The following is a 17057-nucleotide window of genomic DNA, read 5'->3' as shown; positions in this document are numbered from 1 at the left end:
GAGTCCTTTTTATTTCACCCGGTATAAATCAAACATTCCGCATCCACATTTGTATTAAAACTTCTAGTGTTGATGGTTACAGGGCAATATACTAAGGTCAATACCTTTCCTCAAATTCTAAACAAACATAAAGAGATGGGCCGAATACGGACTTTGCCGAGTACGAATATTCGGCCGAACATTCGGTCCAGCTGTTACCGAACCGAACATTCGGATTACTAAGGCGGCAGAGAGATTGCAGATATCATTAGCACATTTAAGGAAACAGACCCTGATGTGACACCGATATTTGTATCAAAAGATTTGCAAAAGTTGCCTCCCGTGACCTTTGATCACGTTGACGTCACAGCGCTCCTAAAGGACATAGTTTTCTTGAAGTCGACTATTGCAAATATGAAAGATACTTACGTGACGATTGACCAGATTAACGACATCCGTACAGATATTCATAATCTAAAATACACATCTCAGTTAAAAAATCACGACGGCAACGTAAATTTAAGAAGAGGCGCTTGTTTACTAGATAGCGGTCCGATCGGTTTGTTAAATTTTACTAAAACTACCGACAGGAACAGGTCACCTGATAACAAGCTGAGAGCGCGTTCTTCGTCGCCGTCACACTCGGGCGAAACGGAGGAAAGCGCTATCGCGCTCGCACCTGCGGTGCCGTGCCCGGTGTCGGTGGCTAGCGCTAGGACACGGCTAGGAGTCGAGACGAGCGTTGATGAGTCACCGGAGCGGCTCAGCGAGAGTCCGATACAAACAATGAACAGCGGTTTGCAACAACATCAACACCGTATGAGTTCCACTCAAATTAATACCATCGTAAGCGATGACCGCAATAAATCTTTCGCTGAAATCGTAAGTCAGGAAGGCGAGTGGAAAAATAATAAGATCTATGATTTAGAGTGGAATCAAGTCCAAAGGAAAAAATATAGTAATAAAATACAGAAAGACACTGTACGAGGTAGGGCGTCTTATTCACCGAACGCTAAGTTTAAAGCCGCAGAGTTGAAAACTGCCTTATTCATATCAAATGTGCATAAAGATACTTCTGACAAAGACATTGCCGACTACATATTGTCAAAAACGAACGAGAAGATTATTTTACGTAAAATAAAAATGAAAAGCGATAAACGTTATCAGTCTTTTAAAGTTATGGTTCAGAAAAGTAAGCTAGACATGTACCTTAACGATAGTTTATGGCCAGACGGAATTACTTGCAGACTTTTTATGCCATACAAAAGTCAAGATGAGAGAAACAATTTAAATAATAATAATAAGAATTAATGGCAACGCTTATTTCATACAATTGTAAGAATGTGAGACGGTCTATAGACGGAGTAAAGGAACTTTGCAACATTGGGGACGTGATTGCATTGCAGGAGACATGGTTACTGCCGCACGATCTGCCTTTCCTGGAAACTGTGCACGCAGATTTTGGGAGCACTGGTACGTCCGCCGTCGACACGTCTGCGGGCATTCTGCGTGGGAGGCCGCACGGCGGCGTGGCTCTGTTGTGGCGCAAGTCTATCTTCGGGTGCGTGACGGTGATTCCGTGTCCAAATCCGCGTGTGTGTGCTATCCGAGCCTTAACAAACGACGGACCCATTGTTGTTATTTGTGTTTATATGCCGGTTGATCTAATAGAAAATATTGCGGTTTTTACAGATACTTTAAGTGCCATTTGTGCTATTATAGATGAGAGTGGTTCTGAGTATGTGTATGTTCTCGGCGACTTTAATGCGCACCCGGGAGAACGGTTCTACAACGAGCTCGTCGAATTCTCAAGAGAGCAGGAATGGGTATGTGCCGATGTAGATATTTTAAAGTCGTTGGGAGCATTCACATTCATTAGCGAGGCACATGGATGCCGCCGGTGGCTCGACCACTGTATAACTACTAGGGCTGCACTGCCGAGTGTTACCGATTTGTATGTTAAATATGATGTCTTTTGGTCAGATCATTTTCCACTTATTGTAAAATGTAATTTAAGTTTAGTGAATAAAAAGATCAATGTACCACGCTTGGAGTTCAATAAAGTTAAATGGGGACAAAGAAGTATACAGCAAATAAACGAATATTCTGAAATTTGCAATTCAAAGTTAAAGGATATCGATTTCCCAATAGAGTTCCAAGAGTGTTGCGGTAGTTATTGTGATAATATATGTCACAAGCGTCTTATTGATAAACTGTATAAAGATATTACTGAGGCTCTATGTCATGCTTCAGCTGCAACTCATAGAACAAATAGCGGTGGACGTAAACGTGGGCTAGCCGGCTGGAACAAACATGTTAGTGAGGCTCACAGACACGCCAAACTTGTTTTTAAAATATGGGAATGGCATGGGAAACCTGGTTCAGGAAAAGTTTACAATGACATGTTGGAGGCCCGTAAGATCTTCAAAGGGAAAGTGAGGTGGTGTCAGAATCATCAAGAACAAATAAAAATGGACTTGCTGGCGTCCTATCACTCTAGTGGAGACTTTAAAGCTTTCTGGAAAGCTACAAATAAATTAAATCCCAAGAATGGCGTGCCTGTGAGTGTCGATGGAGTGTTGGATCCAAAGGAAATTGCCAACTCATTTAGAACTAAGTTTACAATTAGCTCACCGTTAGGTCCACCGAGTGGAGATCACGAGCCTGGTACATTGGGCGGAAAGCTGTCGGTGTGTGTTTGCGCTAAAGACATTCGCGTAGCAATTAGTCGAATGAATGGGGGCAAGTCGCCTGGACACGATGGTTTAAGTGTGGAACACCTCCGACATGCTGGTGTCCACCTACCTCGAGTGTTGGCCTTATTATTCAACTTGTGCCTAAATCACTCTTATTTACCGCCTGAATTGATGATGACCATAGTAGTGCCAATTATTAAAAATCGAACAGGTGACGCCTCGGATGGAACAAATTACAGGCCTATATCTTTGGCGAATATTGTAGCAAAAGTTTTTGACAGTGTGTTAAACTCGTATTTAACTTCACGCATAAAAATACACGATGCCCAGTTCGGTTTTCGGTCTGGGTTGTCAACAGAAGCGGCCATTCTCAGTCTAAAACACACTGTCAAATACTATGCAGACAGGAAAACGCCTATCTATGCCTGTTTTTTGGACCTCACGAAGGCTTTCGATCTAGTATCCTATGATATCCTATGGGATAAGCTAAGGAGGTCAGGATTACAGCCAGAGTTGATTCATCTTTTAAGGCATTGGTATTTGCATCAAGAGAACCGTGTAAGGTGGGCGGGGGTGGCGACGGATTCATACAGGCTTGAGTGCGGGGTTCGGCAGGGCGGATTGAGCTCTCCTTTGCTGTTTTGCCTCTACGTAAATGAGCTTGTTGAGAGGCTCAGCGGTACACATGTCGGCTGCCATGTTGATGGCGTGTGCCTAAACAACATCAGTTATGCGGATGACATGGTGCTGTTGAGCCCCTCTATTAGAGCTCTCCGTAAACTGATAGCAGTGTGTGAGTCCTACGCCTCCTCGCACGGATTGCTATATAATGGGAAAAAGAGTGAAATCCTGGTTTTCAAGGCTGGAAATAAGAGTCCCACAATTATACCCCCTGTCCATCTAAACGGCATCGCTCTCAAGAGAGTTACGCACTTTAAATATCTTGGGCACATTGTAACTGATGATCTGAAGGACGATGCCGACATGGAAAGGGAGCGGAGGGCATTGTGTGTGAGGGCGAATATGCTGGTCCGTAGGTTTGCTAAGGCTCTTAATGTTCCTATAATTTAGTGCATAAGAAAATTTTGGTTTTTGTTTCTTAAGATACGTTAATTTTTACTTTTGTACAAAATTATTGTATTTTATATTTTAACGCATTTTTAACTCCCTTTGGTAGTTCCTTAGAATGCTAAAATAGGATGTCATTATCCGATGAATTACGAAACAACTGACGTTATTTGTTTATTCGGTAAATATTCGGCAATGAATCCGAAATATTCGGCCGAATACGAACATTAAAAACCTTACCGAATTTGCCGAATACCGAATATTTACCGAATATTCGGCCCATCTCTAAAACATCATAAAAAAAATACATATTATTCTTTTGTACAATAGAAGCCTTAGATTCCTCTACACACGGTCAAAATTCCTAAAACCGTCTGCATATGTTAAACTCAAAGGGTTTCTTTTAGAAACTTTATATCGAGACATGTAAAGGAAAAAGTAGACATTTATTCACACCGAAACTTAATACATGATATATTTTTAACTATTTCACTACAAAGAGTGTCTGAGCATCGGATTTATTTGGTATTTCCAAGAACAGTAAAGAATGAAAATTTCTGTAAGAAGATGTAGAAAACATTATATTTTAAAATATAATGTTCTCATAGTGGACCGATTTTCATGAAATATAGCTAAGAACACTCCCGATTAACTCAGCTTTTAAATGAAAAAAAAAAACTAAATCTAAATCGGTTCATCCGTTCAGTAGCTACGTTGCCACAGACAGACACACACACAGACAGACAGACAGACACTCCGTCGTTTTTGCGTCGGGGGTTAATAAGACTAATAAATAAATAAATAAATAAACAAATAAATATTATAAGGACATTCTTACACAGATTGACTGTGTCCCACGGTAAGCTCAAGAAGGCTTGTGTTGTGGGTACTCAGACAACGATACATATAATATATAAATACTTAATATACATAGAAAACATCCATGACTCAGGAACAAATATCTGTGCTCATCACACAAATAAATGCCCTTACCGGGATTCGAACCCGGGACCGCGGCGCAGCAGACAGGGTCACTACCGACTGCGCCAGACCGGTCGTCAAATAAAATAATGAATACTGTCTTGATCGCATATGTATTGTTTATCGCATAACCGCGTGTGTTTGAGCCTGAACTCAATTGTTTAAATAAAACAGTATAAAATATTACCATTTCTTTTAATGGAATTTAAATTACAGGTTTTTGTCTAGGACACGCGACAGAGAGAGTTTTCGATTAGTAAAAAAAGGGGACGCTGGTGCCGCGCACCGTGCTTTTATAGTGTCGCGACGGGGAAAACCGCGGCGCTTCAGTCTTCATTCCTATTGGTCCGGCAGCTCGAGGCTCTGGCCGCCGCTCATTGGATCAGCGGGGTGACCGGAGGTTGGCTATCCTGTCTGTGTTGCCAGTCAGGGCGTTAACATACTCCGGGGCGCTGAAAGACTCTCTTTCAGGATTCTTGTTGTGACGAGAGCGGGCATATTCTGTTCAGCGCACGCTTGATCACCCCTCTAGCGGTATTGATGTCTGCCACGCGAGGTACGCCATCCTTCCCGTGGTATAGTTTGACGACTCTGCCCATGCGCCAGAGTACGGCGGCAAGCCCTCCTCCTTGATGAGTACTACTTCTCCCAGCTGTAGATCACGTTGCCTCTCGCGCCATTTATAGCGTTGCTGTTGTAGAGACACGTACTCGGCCGACCAGCGCTTCCAGAAGTGTTGCCGTAGCTGCTCCAGCCTCAGGTAGCGGTCCAGGCGGTGCGGGTTGCGGTCGTCGAGCGGCGGGCCCGGCAGCGACGTGAGTGGCCTAAAAATGAGAAAGTGCCCGGGAGTAAGGGGTGTAAAGTCTAAGGGGGAGGGAGAGAGTGGACAGAGAGGCCTACTGTTTAATATTGCCTCCACTTGGCTAAAGAGGGATGCAATTTCTTCAAATGTGAGATGGGTGTTACCCAAAACTCTTTTAAGGTGAAATTTTGCGCTCCTTATCTCGGCGTAGCCGTTGAAATTTGGCGCGTAAGCTGGTGCGAATTTGAATTTAATTCCTTGACCAGCTGCAAATTCAGCGAGGTCACTTTCATATAACTTAAAAAAATCATTAATTTCTTTAGCTGCAGCTACAAAGTTTCTACCATTATCGCAAAACAATTCCGCAGGTCTGCCGCGCCTAGCGATAAACCTGCGGAGAGCTAGCTCAAATGCATCTTTAGATAAGTCGCTCACAGCTTCTATATGAACACATTTATATCTTAAGCATATAAACAGACACAAGTAACATTTGGTGATTTTGCATCCACGCCCACGGCGATCTGTTATTAAATAGGGCCCTGCCATGTCTACAGCTGTTGACGTGAATGGAAAATCAGCCTTAATTCGTTGCGCTGGTAAATTTCCCATTATATTTTTTAAAGTTTGGCCAGCGATACGTTTACAGGTGACACAATTGTGGGCCGTGCTTCGTGCCAAATTCCTGCCTCCGATCGGCCATATCTCGTCTCGTACTGAGTCTAGCAATGACTGTGGCCCGGCATGTAAGAGACGTACATGTTCATGTGTAAAGATGAGTTTAGTTAGTGTGTGTTTAGCACGTAACAACATTGGATGCTTCTGATCGTAAGTACAATCTGAAGCATCCAGCCTCCCGCCTACTCTCAAGAGGCCTTGAGAGTCGATGAACGGGGCCAGGGTTAGTATGTGTGACTTGGGACTCAACCTGTGACCTTTGCGAAGCGTTTCAAGCTCTGCAGAGAATGACTCCTGCTGTGCAAGTTTAATTAGAGTGTGAAATGCGTCTGTAAGCTCCTGTGCTGAAAGTGCACCAGTTAATTTAGGCCCACGGGGCTTACAGTTATTTATGAAACGACGCACATAGGCCATAGTACGTTGTAGTTCTGTGTATTTTGAAAATCTGTCAAAATCTATAATAGATGAGGTTTCTGTGTTAGTAGTGAGCATTGATGTTACTTTAGTTTCAGGTAAGACCTCCGGCTCTACAGCGTTTAATTCTGGCCATTCATTCTCAGGCTTTAATAGAAACTCGGGGCCTTCCCACCACAGAGCTGTCCCTGCGACATGTTGTGGATCCACACCACGAGTTGCAAGATCACTTGGATTTTGTTTTGTAGGTACATGTCTCCAGGTGGCTCCGGGAGCAAGGCTGTCTATAGCTGCTACCCTGTTGGCCACAAAAGTTTTAAGCTTTGATCTGTCTGTTTTTAGCCAAGCCAAGCAGCAGCTAGAGTCAGTCCAGAATATTGTGCGAGAGACAGGACGTCTCCAGGCTCGTACTACGGCTGCATATGTTTGGGCTGCTAACAAGCACCCGGCCAATTCAAGTCTAGGAATAGATGTGCGACGGATTGGAGCAATTCTGTCCCTCGCACACAGCAAATGTACTTTCTGTTCACCGGATTCAGAAATAGATTTAACATAAATGCAGGCTGCATATGCAGTCTCCGCAGCGTCAGAAAAACAGTGTAACTCTATTGTGCAGGTTGCCTCACATAATACATATCTAGGTATGCTAAGTGATTTAATGTGATGTAAGTTTTTAATGAATTTTGACCAGATATGCTGTATTTCAGGAGACACTGGCGTCCCAAGCTTTGCCTTCTTTCCATAAGGTTTGAATTAATATTTTAGCTTTAACTGTGCATAGACTTAAGAGTCCTAATGGATCAAAGACTTGGAACGTTTCAGATAAGATTTTTCTTTTTGTAACTATTTTATCAGAATGATCATTTTTAATGGAAAAGTTTAGTACATCTTGGCTAGGTTGCCACCCTAGTCCAAGTGTTTGGCAAGCTTGACTCAATGCTAAGTGATCATCTTTATTAATATAATCCGACTTTAATAGCGCGTTAGAATTCGAGCGGTATTTACGTAAATTGAAACAACCAGAGGCTAAGGCCTGTGAGACACCTGCTTGTATACGAAGCAGCTCTATTTCAGAGTCTGCGCCTGTTAATAAGTCATCACAGTAAAAGTCATTTTGTATAATAGTCCTAACTAAAGGATCCTTGCTTTCAGCCCCTAACTGCCACAAACAGCGTGCTGCTAGCCAGCTCGATGAAGCAAAGCCGTACGTAACGGTATTTAAAGTTAGTGAGCGTATGGGTAAGTGCTCATCTTCGCGCCATAGAATAACTTGTAGGTTTCTATCTATTTCATTCATCATTATTTGCCTGTACTGTTTTTCTATGTCACCAGATAGCACATACTTGTACTGTCGGAATCTAAGCAATATGTCAAACAGTGGGCTTTGTATGTTAGGACCTACAAGCTGAATATCATTTATTGAATACCCAGAAGAGGTGGGACAGCTAGCGTGAAAGACTGTGCGCATGCGTGTAGATTCACTCTCCTTCATCACGGGGTGATGCGGGAGGTGATTAGCTTTGTAACATCGCTCAGACTCCGACAGATGCCCTAAGTCTCTATATTCATTTATGAAATCAACATACATTGATTTTAGTTCAGGTTGGTTACTAAAACGTTTCTCTAAACTGAATAAACGCTTTTTAGCTATGTTAAATGAGTTGCCTAAGCAGTCCGGCGAGTCCTTTAAAGGCAAGCGCACAACGAATCTGCCGTCAGATTGGCGGTAAGTGTTTTCAACAAAGTGTTGGTTTATAGGGTGAGACTCGAACTCACTCCCATTTTTGATGGAGTCCGTTTCAGACGGTAGCTCCTCTGTTTCCCAAAATTTGGTCATTTGGGCCGACAGATCAGAGAGACAGAGGTGGCTGCGCGTGTTCCCTGTATGTAAATGAGCCGAGGCTCCCTCTACCGGTCCCGCTATTAACCACCCTAGTTTAGATGGGATTAGGAAGGTGCGCTTGCTCGTTGGCAATCTTTTTGCAGCACCTGTCACAATAGTCCAAAACATTTCCACTCCCAACAGCATATCTATTTGGGATGGAACGTTAAATGTTGGGTCAGCAAGCTGCACAGAGGCAGGTAAGTTAAGGTGACTAATGTCTACATAGTTTTGTGGAAAGCGACTAGTTACTTGATCTAAAACTAGAAAGTCAATTTTGGCATTAAAATCACTGAGTTTAGATTGAATATGCGCTGCACAAAGCACAGGTTGATAGGTCAGAGGCGTATTTCCTATTCCTGTCACATTTGAGGCAGTTAGAGGCTGACAATCAAGATTTAGTTTTTGTCTCAAATTATGAGATAGATAATTAGACTGTGAACAACTGTCTACAAGACATTTAACTGTCTCCTTTTTGTTGTTAATAGGGTTGATCACTTCAATTAGAGCTGTTGAGAGCAATGACTCGCTAGTGCTAATTAAAGTGCTAGCAGTGAGGGTGTTTTGCACCGCTGCACTGTCAGAGGTTAGCATAGTCGAGGAGCAAGCCACATCCGACCTAGCACTATTTGCAGGTTCGGCTGTTTGTTCCGTGCTGGCTCCAGGTGGAGAAGTGTTGAGTGTTTGTGTGGTGTGTAAGTATGTATTGTGACGTCTCTTACATACCCGGCAACCGTTCAGCTTGCACTGACGGGTCTCATGGTCCGGTCGGAGGCAGACATGGCACAGCTTTAGACGTGACGCCTGCGACCAGCGCTCGTCGACTGACATCTTTTTAAAAGGCTGGGCAGTCGTACACTCTGTGATCACCATGGCACACGATGCACGGCCGACCCTTGTGGTCATCTTGTTTCTCTGAAATCACGAATGTTTTTATGTTTTTATCATGTTTAAATGAAGTTTTATTGGCCACAGGCTCTGGCTTGTGGTTAGATTGTTTTTCTCTCCTAGAGCGATACAGATTTTCTAAGATGTCTGCACGATTACTAAGAAATCCCCTAAAGTCATCGAGTGATGGCCACTCTTTGAGAGTGTTCCTATGTTCTTCCCATTTTGCATTAGTATTGACGTCTAACTTAGCCGTCAATAGGTGAACTAAAATTGTATCCCAATGCTCTGTCGGTTGACCTAATGTCTTTAGGGCCCGGAGATTTTTAACTACATGATCATTAAGGAACCTTAAGGCCTTATCCGATTCTCGCTGTATAGGTTCTAAATTAAATAGAGAATTTAAATGGTTAGTAATCAGCTGTCTTTTATTACTGAACCTGTCACACAAAATTTTCCAGGCTTCAGTATAATTGTTAGCGGAGACTTCTAAGTTTGCTATCACTCTGGCCGCATCCCCTTCAAGATAAGAGCTCAGATAATGGAATTTATGAATAGGTTTAATGTGATCATTATTGTGAATTAAAGATTCATAAAGGTCCTTAAATTCCATCCACTTATAATATGAACCATCAAATTTAGAGATTTTAATTTGAGGAAGCTTGAAGCCGAGATGCTCAGAATGACAGCCGTTCGATGAACATGTTCTGACAGAAGTCTCTGGAGAGGGTTTTTGAGCTTGAGAGCGTTCAAGAATACACTGAGCTGCAGCTATAGCATTATTGATATGGGTTTCATTGTTGTCCCGTTCTGCAAGTTCAGTGTCTAAATTTTCAAAATTAGCAACTTCGATTGAAGTTTGCAGCTCGTCAAGTCGCGTGGATAACTCTATAACTTTGTTTAATCTTAAGGTCAGCTCATTGAATTTAACACCTGATAACACTTCATCATCTGAAATTTTGTCTAAGTAAATGCGGAATTTGGAAACTTGACCTTTAATCGATCCGCGTTTAGTACGCAATTCTGCTAGAAGAGCCTCCCTTTTAGCTGCCTCAGCCATGTTGAATTATGTTTTTAACTGGGCTAGCAAACAAGTCAAATACAATTTTAAAAATAAAATGTCAAGTTTAAAGTTATCCACGTTAGAAATAAAAATGTGAAAACAGCTTACGCGCCTTTTAAACTTCAACAGCTAGGCCGAGGTGTGTTGCGGCAGCAGTCCCTTGGACAACTTGCCACGTGGTGGCAGGTATGGGCGTGGCACTACAGATGTGGCACGCGACACGCACTGCGACGGTTGTCCACGGAATCCACTGAAATTGTGCAAACGAAACTGTGCATAAGCGAACACAAACCAAGATGCAAGCAGGCGCGATGTTAGAATAGAACCACTTTGCGTCAGCGTAATTAGAAAGAAATAGATACAGTTGAGTTTAAATTCACCTTTTTAAAGAAGAAAGCAGTGCCTTTGATTGCAAATGAATTTATCACCTTACGTTTTTATCACAAAATAAGGATGGCATATGCAATTTCTATTAAACTTTAAACGAAACTCAATTTTTAAATTAAAAGTATGGAAAGAACAATGCACTTTACTGTTTTAAGCAGAAAAAACTCGAAATGCAGTATGCGTTAAGCTATGCTATAGCAACGTTTATGTGCCAGCGTGGCTTTTGAGGTTAACGTCACACTGACAATTTGCAGATGCGTTCTGAAACTAAAACACAAATGAAGGCAATAATACGCAGCGAGCTCTCTCCTAATTTTAGATTGATGGGGAACTAGTGAAATTTGAATTTAAAGTAAGGTTGTCAAGTCAGTACGGGTAAAGGTCAAATAGAGGTTAAGTTGTTTACGAGTTCAAAGTTGAGTAAGTAGGTAGATATATAAATTGATGTTAGCTAAGTTGGGTTGGAATGAATTTAAATTTAAGGTTTGTAAATTGGAAAATGAATTTAAATTGGAAAAAAGACTAGGGCTAATTAAGAAATTGGGGGAAACAGAATTAGGTGGGTATGGGCACTTCTCACGGCACTTTCCTTAAAAACTCGCCAGCCGCCACACGCTGCCGCCGGGTGCCGCGCCTTCGACGCTCGTCAGGTTTTTTCTTTGTTCGCCGCAGCTGTCCCCCAGGAGACTTCGGGAACTTGATATTCGGCTGGCGGCGATGTCCCTTTTCTGGCTTGCGACGTCTTCTTCTGCTCCAGGCCCAACCCGTTCCGCCAAGATGGCCGTTGTCTTGAGGTGGCTATAAAAATTTAGAGTTCCTCTCTCCGCACGTGTCCTGTCACGGTCGCCAAAATGTTTGAGCCTGAACTCAATTGTTTAAATAAAACAGTATAAAATATTACCATTTCTTTTAATGGATTTTAAATTACAGGTTTTGTCTAGGACACGCGACAGAGAGAGTTTTCGATTAGTAAAAAAAGGGACGCTGGTGCCGCGCACCCGTGCTTTTATAGTGTCGCGACGGGGAAAACCGCGGCGCTTCAGTCTTCATTCCTATTGGTCCGGCAGCTCGAGGCTCTGGCCGCTGCTCATTGGATCAGCGGGGTGACCGGAGGTTGGCTATCCTGTCTGTGTTGCCAGTCAGGGCGTTAACAGCGAATCAACTTTACTCTCGTTTACAATATTTAACTCTGCGCCAAGTTGCACAACGCACTGATGTTCATCTACTTATGTTTTGTTGTTCCATTTTAGAAATTCTCGACTCCTAATACGTATATTTTTATAACCTGTTTTCAGTTTTCGATTAATTAGTTTTCATCGTTTTATTACACGTTATCAACAAAGAATCTTCACTAAATCAAGCTTTAAAAAATCCACGCAAAAATCCCAAACAACATCACCATAATAACGCATTATACGCATTACTCTAACGACTTTACACTCCTCCCTTACAAAATTACTTACCTCGACTAGACGCTCATATATATGTATACAAAATCTCAAGGGTTCAAGTTCAAAATCGTATACATACTTCTGATCACAACTATGGCGGTTAAGTCCAGAAGTTTCTAGAACAAGTACTTTTCACGTAAAGGTGCGTGCGGTACGGTATCAACCTTGGCAGTCTTGGCACGCCTTATGATTAATAAAAGGGCGTAAGCGCCAAGTAAATTTTGTACGCAGATGTCCTTTTAGTATTGAAAGTTTGATAGTTTGTTTTAAAAGGTCGTAAGTTGCACGAATGGTGATGATTATATAACTTTTTGGGACTGAATCGACCGCACCTGGCTTCAAGTGCTGCTAGAGAAGGTGGGTCTGACATTCAAGTACATCGTTAGTTGTAATTTTCCGAGGTGATGTTTTGGGCTTAATCGCAGAGTTTGTTAAATATTAGACTACATAGTCATTGCCAGTTAAGTAAGAAATACTCATGATATATGGGCGGCAAAGACTGCTTCTCATCAGACGGCTTGCTTGCTCGTCTGCTGCCAAATATAAAGACATATGTGGGCCATTTTTTTCAAAGTTGTCCACCCCACTTTTTTTGGATTTGAAATTTTTAATTGCTTTCCACTCAGAATCGCGAGCTCTTTCAATCCCAGAGAAAAAAGTGTACCAAGTTTTTTCCCAATCCGTTACCATTTTTTCATACATTTTGTATGACGGTAATGGAATGGAAGGTCTGAAAATGTATGGAAATCTTGGGACATGTTTTTTCTCTTATCAGGATCGAAAGATCCCGCGATTCTGAGTATGGAACGCGTAAAAAAAGTTGCGCGTCGTCAAAGTTGTGATCATAGCTAATATAGAATATAGACATGATTGTACTGTATCATAGTAACTCTTAGTTGCATGATAGAAATAAATACTTAAGTAATTGTACCTTAAAATTATTTGCGACAATAAATGACTTTTTTTTTTTAATACCCATGTTACAAAAAAAGTGGGTTGGACAACTTTGAAAAAAATGGCCCATGTAACTCCGTATAGACAGATAGTCTAAAAAAAACGTACCTCAAAACCATACAGAAAAAGGTACGGTGGCCTAGATGGCGATACCTTTGAGGGACGCTCGGCTAGATGACGCTAATATTAATATTTGACATTTCAACACATATCAAGCTAAGAATACGGGCCAAATTGTCAAAACTGAGGTTCAAAAGTTTTAAGCCCGTGTCGAGAGATGGCAGTCTCTGCAAGTCTGCACTGTGATTACACATTTTACTTCTAAAGTAACTCTCTATAATACTAATCCTGTTTTTGCTATATGTCATAAAAAAACCGGCCAAGAGCGCGTCGGGCCACGCTCAGTGTAGGGTTCCGTAGTTTTCCGTATTTTTCTCAAATACTACTGAACCTATCAAGTTCAAAACAATTTTCCTAGAAAGTCTTTATAAAGTTCTACTTTTGTGATTTTTTTCACATTTTTTAAACATATGGTTCAAAAGTTAGAGGGGGGGGACGCATTTTTTTTTCCTTTAGGAGCGATTATTTCCGAAAATATTAATATTATCAAAAAACGATCTTAGTAAACCCTTATTCATTTTTAAATACCTATCCAACAATATATCACATGTTGGGGTTGGAATGAAAAAAAATATCAGCCCCCACTTTACGTGTAGGGGACCCCCCCTACACGTACAACACTTGGAAAAAAATGTTTTATTAGGGTACCCACCCTAATAAAACATTTTTTTCCATTTTTTATTTTTGCACTTTGTTGGCGTGATTGATATACATATTGGTACCAAATTTCAGCTTTCTAGTGCTAACGGTTACTGAGATTATCCGCGGACGGACGGACGGACGGACGGACGGACGGACGGACGGACGGACGGACGGACGGACGGACGGACGGACGGACGGACGGACAGACAGACATGGCGAAACTATAAGGGTTCCTAGTTGACTACGGAACCCTAAAAATTGTGATGACCTCGACTTTGTCCCTTTTTTTATGGGATAGGAGGCAAACGGGCAGACAGGTCGCCTGATAGTAAGCGATCACTGCCGCCCATGGACACCCGAAACACCAGAAGTGTTGGAGGTGCGTTTCCGGCCTTTAAGATGGGTGTACGTTCTTTTGCAAGCTTGGAGTACCACAGGGTTCTATTCTGGGACCTTTTCTTTTCCTTGTGTATATAAATGATTTGCCATGTCTTGTAAAGAACAAATGTGAGATAGTCTTATTTGCTGATGATACTTCACTAATCTTCAAAGTTGATAGGCAACTGAGTGACTATAGCCATGTGAATGAAACTTTGAAGGAGGTACTAGAATGGTTTACAGCAAATAACTTGCTCCTTAATGCCAAGAAGACGAAATGTGTTAAATTCTCTTTACCCAATGTAAGGAAGACAGATACTACCATCACGCTGAATGGCGAAAACCTGGACCTTGTCGAGAATACGCTCTTTCTTGGTCTTACTTTAGATTGCAATCTGCAATGGGGTCCTCATATATCTGCCCTAGCAAAAAGGTTGAGCTCTGCCGCGTATGCCGTAAGGAGAATTAGGCAATTAACTGATGTGGAGACAGCTCGCCTAGTTTATTTCAGTTACTTTCATAGTGTTATGTCTTACGGCATATTGGCCTGGGGAAAAGCAGCAGATATTCAAACCATCTTCGTTCTCCAGAAACGGGCAATACGATCTATCTACAACATGGCGTCACGTGACTCACTGAAGGAACGCTTTAAGGAGATAGACATCCTTACAGTAGCTTCACAATACATACTAGATGTGATAATGTATACTCATAAGAATATAGAGTCCTTTAAGAAACTGTCAGATATTCATAGTTATAATACACGGAACAAACATAAGCTAGCGGTTTCCAAGTTTCGTCTACAGAAAGTGAAGAAATCGTTCCTGGGAAACTGTGTAACATTTTATAATAAGGTACCCTTAGAGGCATGGGATCTGCCCTTTACTTCATTCAAGAAGTACATAAAAAGTGCACTTCTCAAAAAGGGGTACTACAAAATTGATGATTACCTGGGAGATACTACACCATGGCCGACTATCCAGGCTCAAAATCTGTCATAGTTTTGCTAGCAGTGTCCCGGGGAGACATTGTGTCATGCTTAAGGCGCTGTTGCTACTGGCTGTTTAAATTATTGATCCTTATTATTGTATAATTATAATTTGGTATATATATATATTGACTTGTTGAGTACATACTAGTTATGTATTCTGTAGAATTAGTTGGAGATTGCTAGCTTAACAGTCTCTTGACGTGAAATTTGTATTTCATACGCATTTTTTTTTCTATTTCTAGTTCTTTTGACACTTGGAGAACCTTTACACCTCCAAATTTTTATTTTTTATTATATCCCATTAATTATAATTGACTGTGGGGACCTTTTACATACAAGCACGGAATGTTGTGTCTTACATCTAGGTATACCGTATTCACTTATTATTGGAATATTTAATACAGCCCGGACAGCTTGAACATGTCATGCTCGCTAAAAAGTCTTTGCTTACGGTGACGTCGTTGATCGGGTCGCCACCTTCCCGAATGAAGGTTGAGGGAGGCGATGGCTGAGATGCGCGCCATATTCGTGAACGGGTGCTGTTTGTGAAGACCGGTCTGTTTCAGCTAATAGGGGCTATGCTATTCTATGTAACATTAATTTTGAATGAGATTACGTTGAGGCACTCTGTTCGGTCCTTGTTTGTTTATTTTTCTTTCTGACTCTTGGAGACCATATACATCTCCAAGGAAAAAAGTAGATTAAGTATACATATATTTTTTTTTCCTTTGCTTAAGACAACAAGAGTCTTTTACAACTCTAAAGTTATTTTAGTTATTCGGTTTTTTTCTTCATGTATAATTTTTTTAGATGTACTTTGACACTTAGAGACTCTATACATCTCTAACATCTCTTATTAATAATCATAATAGCTTTGTACTTTGTATAATTTCTTGTGTTAATATTTTTTTTTATGAATACTTTTGCTTATTAAATTGTATCTTGTTTTTTTTTAATGCATGTTAAATATAAGATGTAATGTTTTGAAAAGAAGTGGCCCGCCGAGTTTCTTGCCGGTCCCATAGTGGATACCCTCCTCCAACTGAGGGGGGACTGAAATCTTCTCGAGGCTGAGGCGTAGGGTTAGAGCCGGCGTAGTTTTATTTGACGTTCATAAGCGCATTGTAATATGCCTACTTGGAAAATAAATATTTCATTTCATTTCATTTCATTTCATTTCATTTATTGAAGGTCGCATCGGTCAGGAAATACCGCTGACGACAATTCATTACACAGTTTAGCTGTGCGGGGCAGGAAGTTTCGGAGAAACGCACAGTTGAGGACTGCCAGCCAGCTAAATGATGGAGATGGAAATGTTGTCACTTTGGCTAGGCTATCAGAATAGTCTGATACGACGGGCCTCAAGGGCAACGCTGGCGGGGTATCGGAAGCCTACAACTGAGTGCCCGAAACCCTGCGCAAAAAGCGAGCCTCGGAACACCCTCACATACTTACTGACATACTTACTGGCTTTCTCCCGAGCCAGTGGGATCCATAACGGATTCCCCCAAAAAAGGCTGGCAAAACTCGTTTTGAATAAACTTCTATTTTGTACTCCACATCGCTCTAAAAGTCTAAACTCGCAAACGACTTACAAGATGAGCTAAAACAATGAATTATGTAACAAAGACGGTCTGACGGATGTGTTTGGATAACATGAATTAGCTATTGTGTGTACATTAATAC

At 41.5% G+C, this 17057-nt stretch overlaps 2 protein-coding genes across 2 annotated transcripts in view; both read right to left on the bottom strand.

Moving 5' to 3' along the window:
• The window catches only part of LOC125237362 (calsyntenin-1), a 572807-nt gene that overhangs the window by 114684 nt on the left and 441066 nt on the right, over positions 1–17057 (bottom strand).
• LOC125237363 lies at positions 5542–10563 on the bottom strand. Its single transcript, XM_048144368.1, has 2 exons — positions 7372–10563; positions 5542–6583 (listed from the first exon to the last, which is right to left on the bottom strand). The coding sequence occupies exons 1-2, from the start codon at positions 9401–9403 to the stop codon at positions 6561–6563; spliced, it is 2055 nt and encodes a 684-aa protein (XP_048000325.1). The 5' UTR covers positions 9404–10563; the 3' UTR covers positions 5542–6560.

Source organism: Leguminivora glycinivorella, chromosome 21 (assembly GCF_023078275.1).
Source record: "Leguminivora glycinivorella isolate SPB_JAAS2020 chromosome 21, LegGlyc_1.1, whole genome shotgun sequence".
Taxonomy (NCBI): domain Eukaryota; kingdom Metazoa; phylum Arthropoda; class Insecta; order Lepidoptera; family Tortricidae; genus Leguminivora; species Leguminivora glycinivorella.
Note: the sequence above shows the minus strand (reverse complement) of the source record. Positions and strands in the feature narration are given on the sequence as shown.